Raw genomic sequence first — 12710 nt, forward strand, 5'->3', positions numbered from 1 at the left:
CTACTACTGTTCTGCTATCTTAACAACCAGCACCACCACTGCTCTACTATCATAACAACCAGCACTACTACTGCTCTACAATCATATTAACCACTACCATTGCTCTTCGATAACAACCGCCACAACTACTACTGCTGTACCATCATAACAACAACTACTACTGCTCTTCTATCACAACCACCAGCACTACTACTGCTCTACTGTCATAACAACCACTACGTATACTGCTCTACTGTCATAACAACCAGCACTACTACTGCTCTGCTATTATAACAACCAGCACTACTACTTCTCTACTATCATAACAACCAGTACCACTACTGCTTTACTATCATAACAATCAGTACTACTGCCCTACTATCATAACAACCACTACTACTGCTCTACTATCATCACAACAACTACCACTGCTCTACTATCATAACAACACCTACTACTACTACTGCTCTACTGTCATAACCACCACTGCTACTACAGCTCTACTATCATAACAACCACCGCTACTACTGCTCTAATATCATAACCATCACCGCTACCACTGCTCTACTGTCATAACGACCACTGCTACTACTGCTATACTGTCAAAACAACCAGCACTACTACTGCTCTACTATCATAACAACCAGCAATACCACTGCTCTACTATTGTAACAACCAGCACTGCCACTGCTTTACCATCATAACAACCACTACTATTGCTCTTCAATCACAACCACCACCACTAGTACTGCTCTACTGTCATAACAACCACTACTTCTACTGCTCTACTATCATAACAACCACTACTACTGCTCTACTATCATAACAACCAGCACTGCTACTGCTCTACTATCATAACAACCACCACTGCTAATGCTCTACTATCATAACAACCACTAATAATGCTCTACTATCATAACAACCACTACTACTGCTCTACTACCATAACAACCACTACTACTGCTCTACTACCATAACAACCACTACTACTACTGCTCTACCATAATAACAACCACTACAACTGCTCTACTATCATAACAACCACTACTACTGCTCTATTATCAGAACAACCTCTACTTCTGCTCTACTATCACAACCACCACCACTTCTACTGCTCTACTGTCATACCAACCACCACTACTGCTCTACTATCATAACCACTCCTACTAGTGCTCTACTATCATAACAATCACAACTACAGCTCTACCATTATAACCACAACTACTACTACTGCTCTACTATCAAACCAACCAGAACAACTACTGCTCTGCTATCTTAATAACAACCACTACTTCTACTGCTCTACTATCATATCAATCAGTACTACTGCTCAACTATCATAACAATCTGTACTACTGCTCTACTGTCATTTCAACCACTAATACTACTACTCTACCATCATAACCACCACTGCTACTACTGCTCTACTGTCATACATACCAGCACTACAACTGCCCTACTATCATAAAAACCAGCACTACGACTGCTCTACTATCATAACAACCGCTACCACCACTGCTCTACTATCATAACAACCACTACTACTGCTCTATAATCATAACAACCACTACTACTACTGCTCTACTATCACAACCACCACCGCTACTACTGCTCTACTGTCATAACACCCACTGCTACTACTGCTCTACTGTCATAACAACCAGCACTACTACTGTTCTGCTATCTTAACAACCAGCACCACCACTGCTCTACTATCATAACAACCAGCACTACTACTGCTCTACAATCATATTAACCACTACCATTGCTCTTCGATAACAACCGCCACAACTACTACTGCTGTACCATCATAACAACAACTACTACTGCTCTTCTATCACAACCACCAGCACTACTACTGCTCTACTGTCATAACAACCACTACGTATACTGCTCTACTGTCATAACAACCAGCACTACTACTGCTCTGCTATTATAACAACCAGCACTACTACTTCTCTACTATCATAACAACCAGTACCACTACTGCTTTACTATCATAACAATCAGTACTACTGCCCTACTATCATAACAACCACTACTACTGCTCTACTATCATCACAACAACTACCACTGCTCTACTATCATAACAACACCTACTACTACTACTGCTCTACTGTCATAACCACCACTGCTACTACAGCTCTACTATCATAACAACCACCGCTACTACTGCTCTAATATCATAACCATCACCGCTACCACTGCTCTACTGTCATAACGACCACTGCTACTACTGCTATACTGTCAAAACAACCAGCACTACTACTGCTCTACTATCATAACAACCAGCAATACCACTGCTCTACTATTGTAACAACCAGGCACTGCCACTGCTTTACCATCATAACAACCACTACTATTGCTCTTCAATCACAACCACCACCACTAGTACTGCTCTACTGTCATAACAACCACTACTTCTACTGCTCTACTATCATAACAACCACTACTACTGCTCTACTATCATAACAACCAGCACTGCTACTGCTCTACTATCATAACAACCACCACTGCCTAATGCTCTACTATCATAACAACCACTAATAATGCTCTACTATCATAACAACCGCACTACTACTGCTCTACTACCATAACAACCACTACTACTGCTCTACTACCATAACAACCACTACTACTACTGCTCTACCATAATAACAACCACTACAACTGCTCTACTATCATAACAACCGCACTACTACTGCTCTATTATCAGAACAACCTCTACTTCTGCTCTACTATCACAACCACCACCACTTCTACTGCTCTACTGTCATACCAACCACCACTACTGCTCTACCTATCATCAACCACTACTACTAGTGCTCTACTATCATAACAATCACAACTACAGCTCTACCATTATAACCACAACTACTACTACTGCTCTACTATCAAACCAACCAGCAACAACTACTGCTCTGCTATCTTAATAACAACCAGCTACTTCTACTGCTCTACTATCATATCAATCAGTACTACTGCTCAACTATCATAACCACCATCTGTACTACTGCTCTACTGTCATTTCAACCACTAATACTACTACTCTACCATCATAACCACCACTGCTACTACTGCTCTACTGTCATACATACCAGCACTACAACTGCCCTACTATCATAAAAACCAGCACTACGACTGCTCTACTATCATAACAACCAGCACTACTACTGAACTTACTATCATAACAACCACTACTACTACTGCTCTACAATCATAACAACCACTACTACTGCTCTTCTATCATAACAATCAGTACTACTGCTCTACTATCATAACAACCGCTACTACTACTGCTCTACTATCCAAACAACCAGCTCTACTACTGCTCTACTATCATAACACCACTGCTACCACCACTGCTCTACTATCATAACAACCACTACTACTACAGCTCTACTATCATAACCACCACCGCTACTACTGCTCTACTGTCATAACCCCCACTGCTACTACTGCTCTACTGTCATAACAACCAGCACTACTACTGCTCTACTATCATAACAACCAGCACTACTACTGCTCTACTATCATAACAACCACTACTACTGCTCTACTATCATAACAACCAGCACTGCTACTGCTCTACTATCATAACAACCACCACTGCTAATGCTCTACTATCATAACAACCACTAATAATGCTCTACTATCATAACAACCACTACTACTGCTCTACTACCATAACAACCACTACTACTGCTCTACTACCATTACAACCACTACTACTACTGCTCTACCATAATAACAACCACTACAACTGCTCTTCTATCATAACAACCACTACTACTACTGCTCTACTATCCAAACAACCAGCTCTACTACTGCTCTACTATCATAACAACTGCTACCACCACTGCTCTACTATCATAACAACCACTACTACTACAGCTCTACTATCATAACCACCACCGCTACTACTGCTCTACTGTCATAACCCCCACTGCTACTACTGCTCTACTGTCATAACAACCAGCACTACTACTGTTCTACTATCATAACAACCAGCACTACTACTGCTCTACTATCATAACAACCAGCACTACTACTGCTCTACAATCATAACAAGCACTACCATTGCTCTTCTATAACAACCACCACCACTACTACTGCTGTACCATCATAACAATCAGTACTACTGCCCTACTATCATAACAACCACTACTACTACTGCTCTACTATCATAACCACCACTGCAAATACTGCTATACTGTCAAAACAACCAGCACTACTACTGCTCTACTGTCATAACAACCACTACTTCTACTGCTCTACTATCATAACCACCACTGCTAATACTGCTCTACTATCATAACCACCACTGCAAATACTGCTATACTGTCATAACAACCAGCACTACTACTGCTCTGCTATCATAACAACCAGTACCACTACTGCTTTACTATCATAACAATCAGTAGTACTGCCCTACTATCATAACAACCACTCCTGCTGCTCTACTATCATAACAACAACTACCACTGCTCTACTATCATACATACCAGCACTACAACTGCCCTACTATCATAAAAACCAGCACTACGACTGCTCTACTATCATAACAACCAGCACTACTACTAACTTACTATCATAACAACCACTACTACTACTGCTCTACAATCATAACAACCACTACTACTGCTCTTCTATCATAACAATCAGTACTACTGCTCTACTATCATAACAACCGCTACTACTACTGCTCTACTATCCAAACAACCAGCTCTACTACTGCTCTACTATCATAACAACTGCTACCACCACTGCTCTACTATCATAACAACCACTACTACTACAGCTCTACTATCATAACCACCACCGCTACTACTGCTCTACTGTCATAACCCCCACTGCTACTACTGCTCTACTGTCATAACAACCAGCACTACTACTGTTCTACTATCATAACAACCAGCACTACTACTGCTCTACTATCATAACAACCACTACTACTGCTCTACTATCATAACAACCAGCACTGCTACTGCTCTACTATCATAACAACCACCACTGCTAATGCTCTACTATCATAACAACCACTAATAATGCTCTACTATCATAACAACCACTACTACTGCTCTACTACCATAACAACCACTACTACTGCTCTACTACCATTACAACCACTACTACTACTGCTCTACCATAATAACAACCACACTACTGCTCTCTACCAACCCCCACTACGACTACTGCTCACTATCATAACAACCACTACACTCTCTACTATCATGAACAACCACTACTACTACATCAACTACTACTACATCAAGCAACCACTCTACTACTGCTCTACTATCATAACAACTGCTACCACCACTGCTCTACTATCATAACAACCACTACTACTACAGCTCTACTATCATAACCACCACCGCTACTACTGCTCTACTGTCATAACCCCCACTGCTACTACTGCCCTACTGACATAACAACCAGCACTACAACTGCTTTACTATCATAACAACCACTACTACTACTGCTCTACTATTATAACAATCAGTACTACTGCTCTACTATCATAACAATCAGTACTACTGCTCTACTGTCATAACAACCACTACTACTACTGCTCTACTGTCATAACAACCAGCACTACAACTGCTCTACTATCATAACAATCAGTACAACCGCTCTACTAGCAAAACAACCACTACTACTACTGCTCTACTATCCTAGCCACCATTACTACTGCTCTACTATGATAGCGACCAGCACTACTACTGCTCTACTATCATAACAACCACTACTACTACTGCTCTACTATCATAACAACCACTACTTCTACTGCTCTACTATCATAAAAACCACTACTATTACCGCTCTACTATCATAACCACCACTGCTACAACTGCTCTACTATCATACCAACCAGCACTAACTACTGCTTTACTATCATAACAACCACTACTACTGCTCATCTATCACAACAACCACTACAACTACTGCTCTACTATCATAACAACCAGCACTACTACTGCTCTACTATCATAACAACCACTACAACTACTGCTCTACTATCATAACAACCAGCACTACTACTGCTCTACTATCAGAACAACCACTACTTCTACTGCTCTACTATCATAACAACAACAACTACTACTGCTCTACTATCATAACAACCACTACCACTACAGCTCTACCATCATAACAACCACTACCATTACTGCTCTACTATCATAACAACCAGCACTACTACTGCTTTACTATCATAACAACCACTACTACTGTTCTACTATCATAACAACCACTACTACTGCTCTACTATCATAACAACCACTACTACTACTGCTCTACCATCATAACAACCACTACTTCTACTGCTCTCCTATCATGACAACCAGTACTACTATTGCTCTACTACCATAACAACCACTATTACTACTCTACTATGATAACAACCACTACTACTGCTCTACTATCATAGCAACTATCACTACTACTGCTCTACTATCATAACCACCACTACTACTGCTCTACTATCATAGCAACCAGCACTACTACTGCTCTACCGTCATAACAACCACTACTACTACTGCTGTACTACCATAAAAATCACTACTACTGCTCTACTATCATAACAACCACTACTACTGCCGCTCTACTATCATAACAACCACTACTACTGCTCCAGTATCATAACAACCATCACTACTACTGCTCTACTATCATAACAACCGTTACCACTACTGCTCTACTATCATAACAACCATCACTACTACTGCTCTACTATCATAACAACCATTACCACTACTGCTCTACTATTATATCAACCACTACTACAGCTCTACTATCATAACAACCACTACTACTACTGCTCTACTATCATAACCACCACTACTACTGCTCTACTGTCATAACAACCACTACTACTGCTCTACTGTCATAACAACCACTACTACTCTCCTATCATGACAACCAGCACTATTACTGCTCTGCTATCGTAACAACCACTACTACAACTGCTCTACTATCATAACCACCACTACTACTGCTCTAATTTCATAGCAACCTGCACTACTACTGTTCTACTATCATAACCACCACTGCTACTACTTCTCTATTGTCATAACAACCAGCACTACTACTGCCCTACTATCATAACAACCACAGCTACTCCTCTTCTATCACAACCACCACTACTACTACTGCTATACTATCACAAACACCACTGCTACTGCTGCTATACTATCACAAACACCACCACTACCACTGCTCTACTATCACAAACACCACTACTACTACTGCTCTACTATCACAAACACCACTTCTACTACTGCTCTACTATCATAACCATCACTGCTACTGCTACTCTACTATCATAACAACTACTACTACTGCTCTACTATTATAGCAACTACTACTACTGCTCTACTATCATAACAACCACTACTGCTGCTCTACTATCATAACAACAACTACTACTGCTGCTCTACTATCATAACAACTACTACTACTGCTCTACTATCATAGCAACTACTACTGCTGCTCTACTATCATAGCAACCACTACTACTGCTCTATTATCATAACATGCATTACTTCTACTGCTCTCCTATCATAACCACTACTACTAATGCTCTACTATCATAATAACAACCCCTACTACTGCTCTACTATCACAACAATGACTACTACAACTGCTCTACTGTCATAACAACCACCAGTTCTGCTACAGCAGCTACTATTACTACTACTACTACTACTACTACTAATACTAATACTGCTAATTCTTCTTGTAGTAACTTGACAAGGAATGCCCACACGCAATTCAATCTTACTTTCCTTTACTTTCAACCTAATAAATAAAAGGTATACAACCATGTATAAATGGTACAAATACAGCAAAGTGATACAGCCCACTCAACCTGTGGTAGAGTCGCATTGAACAGGTACAACTCTGGGTGATCATCAAAGGGGAAAAGTCACGGTCAAGGCCAATGCCAATAACAACCATGAACCATGAATACCATGAATAGTAATCATACTATACTGCAGGTAAGTACAATATTCAATGTAAGTATTTATATAGTGTCCACACTATAACACTACTAATACTACTACTACCACTGTCCAGGGTTATAGTGCCAAGTCTATTTTAATTGCATCACTTCAGGATATGAATTTAAATTCACGCCATGGAGTTGAAAAGTCCTCATAGTATTTATTGTCTGACTGAATTGAAATGGAGCTGACCCAAACCCTGCTACTCTACTGACCTCTCTACTACCTCCTATGTTGTCGTTGCTTAAATCATGCCGGCCCAGTCAGCCGTGTGATTTGACTAATGGGACTTCTGTTGAACATCATTAGCTGTTTAGCCAGACTCCACAGCTACAGCAACAGATGGACCAGGGCATATTGGAACGCAACAACAGACTGAGGTACCTGTATAAAGCTGCCTTCTCAAAGAGAAGACGACAATCTTTAGAAGAATCGCCACTCCAATGCACTTTCTGTGCCTTTTTTCCACTTGACTTTGAGTGTCTCTTCAGTCTTGACCTTCACCAATGACAAATTGATATGGATAACTGCCATATTGAAACACAATGACACAGAATAGGACAAGCATACACACACACACACACACACACACACACACACACACACACACACACACACACACACACACACACACACACACACACACACACACACACACACACACACACACACACACACACACACACACACGTTCCTCCAAACAAAAACCTTTTACTAAGCTCTGTCTCATCCCTGGGGCTATCTCTCCACTTGACTGTGCTCTCTCTCTCTCTCTCTCTCTCTCTCTCTCTCTCTCTCTCTCTCTCTCTCTCTCTCTCTCTCTCTCTCTCTGTCTCTCTCTCTCTCTCTCTCTCTCTCCTTCAGACCATAGCCCTTCAGACCATAGCCCTTCAGACCATAGCTGTAGACGGTTTTTGTTTTGATGGCAGCCTTCTCTCTTTGCACCTCCAGCCAGCTCCAACCAGCTCCAACCAGCTCCCGCCTGCCAAATCTGGCAGGTGTGTCAAATCCACACAGCACCTCTGACCTACTTGGCAGGTGAGGTCAGGTAGAGCTGGCGCTGCCACCACACAGCTGGCATGTTCGGTTTTAGGGAAAACATGGGCAGTAGGGGGTAGGGGCAATTCTGTCAAACTGCCACCCATGACATCCTGCCAGACATGTTCACAGACGTGTGGGTACATGGTAGCTGCCTGGGCGGCAAAGTATATATAATCCCCTGTTTCTATCAAGCCCTAGACAAAACAACCAACTGCTTCTCAAATCACATACAAACTACTGCTTGTATCAAACCCTATGCAAACTACTTTAGATCTCAAAAGGAGAAAGGAAACCTTTGTGCACTGCAGAGGTGCTGGTTGTGGAGAGATCAATAAGATCTCAGTCACACATTGTGCAATCATTATCCAGAGAAAATGGTGATAGATGCTATAGATCTCACATGAGGCAGTGTGTAACGACACAACTATTACAGTTCATCAAATCATCGGTCAGTATCTCTCCTCCTGAATGCAGTTATGACAAGACATAACAACATGACATAATATAAACTGACATAAGAGGAATAACGGAATAATGGAATAGAAGAGGACGTCAGAATGGATGTTGAGAAGTGGCCCTTAAGGAAAGGTGAATGTGAGAAACATCTCCTATCCTCTAGGAATGAATCCTATTCTTTAGTAATCCCCACATACAGTATAATACCTTCCTATTACCAGATCCATCCTCACTTAACACCTCCTGTTACTAGAGCCCTCCACCATACTGCACCATTGTTCAGCCTGGGGTACACAGAGGTAAGAGCAAGGGCATGCTAAACGCAACAAATAACATAAATAAAAGCAACAACAAATAGAACCTGTGAGTGCACGTCTGAACGCTCCGTTTCCCATGCATGGAGAGTTTCCCACGTGGTCCGGGTGTTTAACTCTTACCCAGGATGTTGTTTCATAGATTCTGGCACCAAATTGGCATTATCAGTGTGTAGGCAGCTAAAGGGCTTTGTCCGCCATGCCACGAGCAAAGCCGATTAAAAAACGAGTCAAGCCAAACAAGGAGCATCCTATTGAGACAATACAGTGCGGTGTGTGTGTGTGTGTGTGTGTGTGTGTGTGTGTGTGTGTGTGTGCGTGCGTGCGTGCGTGCGTGCGTGCAGACTGTAAAAATGACAATTAAGCATTAGTGTTTTGACAGCCTCTGCTAAAAACAGCCTTTCTCACTATTACAGGCTAAATCTCTCTTTCTCTCTAATCCCCGACATGGAAATGGACAATGGACAAATACAGTGCTATAATAACACCCTATCAGAATTCAATTATTGAATTATCTGGCTCACCGTCATCTCTATTTCTACTGAAATGTCTATATGTGTCTCTACTATTCCTTTAGTTTTAGTCCGTTTCTGTCCTTCTCTCCCTCTGTCTCTTTGTGCCTCTCTGTCTCTCTCTCTGGTCCTCAGTTTATCTGTAATGACTATAAAACTGTCGCAGCACAAGTTGTGATGATCCCTCCAAACAACACTGACACACACAAACTACATATTTCCTTTCATCAGATGGAAGACAGAGAGAAAAAGGAGAGAGGAAGAGAGGAAGGTATATAAAAAGAGATTCTCAAGAATAGTAAAGTGCTGCTACTAATGCCTGAAAGCTATAGTTCAGCATCCCTCATTCCTCAGGCCTCATCCCCTGTTCAGCATCCCTCATTCCTCAGGCCTTATCCCCTGTTCAACATCCCTCATTCCTCAGGCCTCATCCCCTGTTCAGCATCCCTCATTCCTCAGGCCTCATCCCCTGTTCAACATCCCTCATTCCTCAGGCCTCATCCCCTGTTCAACATCCCTCATTCCTCAGGCCTCATCCCCTGTTCAACATCCCTCATTCCTCAGGCCTCATCCCCTGTTCAACATCCCTCATTCCTCAGGCCTCATCCCCTGTTCAACATCCCTCATTCCTCAGGCCTTATCCCCTGTTCAACATCCCTCATTCCTCAGGCCTCGTCCCCTGTTCAAGATCCCTCATTCCTCAGGCCTCATCCCCTGTTCAACATCCCTCATTCCTCAGGCCTCATCCCCTGTTCAACATCCCTCATTCCACAGGCCTCATCCCCTGTTCAACACCCCTCATTCCTCAGGCCTCATCCCCTGTTCAACACCCCTCATTCCTCAGGCCTCATCCCCTGTTCAACATCCCTCATTCCTCAGGCCTCATCCCCTGTTCAACATCCCTCATTCCTCAGGCCTCATCCCCTGTTCAAGATCCCTCATTCCTCAGGCCTCTTCCCCTGTTCAAGATCCCTCATTCCTCAGGCCTCATCCCCTGTTCAACATCCCTCATTCCTCAGGCCTCATCCCCTGTTCAACATCCCTCATTCCTCAGGCCTCATCCCCTGTTCAACATCCCTCATTCCTCAGGCCTCGTCCCCTGTTCAAGATCCCTCATTCCTCAGGCCTCATCCCCTGTTCAACATCCCTCATTCCTCAGGCCTCATCCCCTGTTCAACATCCCTCATTCCACAGGCCTCATCCCCTGTTCAACACCCCTCATTCCTCAGGCCTCATCCCCTGTTCAACACCCCTCATTCCTCAGGCCTCATCCCCTGTTCAACATCCCTCATTCCTCAGGCCTCATCCCCTGTTCAACATCCCTCATTCCTCAGGCCTCATCCCCTGTTCAAGATCCCTCATTCCTCAGGCCTCATCCCCTGTTCAAGATCCCTCATTCCTCAGGCCTCATCCCCTGTCCAGGGTCCCTCACTCCTATGATCCCCAGTTCATCTCAGCATAGCATTTGCCCCCGTTCCCATCATGACCCAACAAGTCATCACCATCTCCCCCCAACAGTACCCCACCATATTCCCTCAGCCAGTCCCAATTCATTCCCTCCCCCTTCCCCTTGGCCCTAACCCTCTAGTATTTGCAGATCTGTAAGGTGGAAGCAATATGGTGGAAGCTCTACCATAGAACTGCTGATACCTATCCAGACCTTACAGATCTGCAAACATCAAATGGTTAGGACCAAGGGGTAGGTGTAGGGAGCGTCTTGCCTTACCCTTTGCCCTTTGACCTCCATCTCCCCCTTTCTCCTCCCCTCTCCTTTTTATCCCCTACCACACCTTAAACCTTCCCCAAGTCTCCCCTCACTCTCTACATCCTTCCCCTTCCTCCTTCCTTCCTTCCTCCTACCCCTGTCCTCACCATCTCCCGCCCTCCTTCCTCCTCCCCTCCTTCCCTGTCCTCACCGTCTCCCTCCTTCCTCCTCTCATCCTCCCTTGTCCTCACCGTTTCCCTCCTTCCTCCTCCCTCCTTCCCTTGTCCTCAACGTTTCCCTCCCTCCTTCCTCCCCCCGTCCTCCCTTGTCCTCACCATCTCCCTCCCTCCTTCCTCCTCCCCTCCTCCCCTGTCCTCACCGTCTCCCACCAGCTGTAGCAGGGCCAGGTCGAGGGGGCGTTTCCAGCGGGAGTTCTTGTGCAGGGCGATACCGTAGCCTGTGGTGGCAAATACCTTCCCAGAGCCTATGGTCATCACCTTTGACAAGCAAACATCAATCAATCAATCAATCAAGCAAGCAACTACTCACTCACTCAATCACTCCCTCACTCCCTCACTCACCCAACCAATCAACCAAGCAATACATCACATTTTGTATTGCTATTTTCACAAATGCAATTTTCACAAAGTGACAGCAATCCGCTATCTAGCTGACAATAAAACACAATAAAGGA

General features: G+C 43.4%; 1 protein-coding gene across 1 annotated transcript in view; it reads right to left on the bottom strand.

Annotated features, from left to right (window-relative positions):
- The window catches only part of LOC106605741 (uncharacterized), a 67226-nt gene that overhangs the window by 10828 nt on the left and 43688 nt on the right, over positions 1-12710 (bottom strand). Inside the window, exon 13 of the mRNA XM_082974947.1 lies at positions 12396-12513. Within this exon, the coding sequence (XP_082831073.1) occupies positions 12396-12513 (118 nt within the window). The remainder of the gene's footprint in view (positions 1-12395; positions 12514-12710) is intronic.

The sequence above is a fragment of the Salmo salar genome, chromosome 05 (assembly GCF_965601325.2).
Source record: "Salmo salar chromosome 05, fSalSal1, whole genome shotgun sequence".
NCBI lineage: Eukaryota > Metazoa > Chordata > Actinopteri > Salmoniformes > Salmonidae > Salmo > Salmo salar.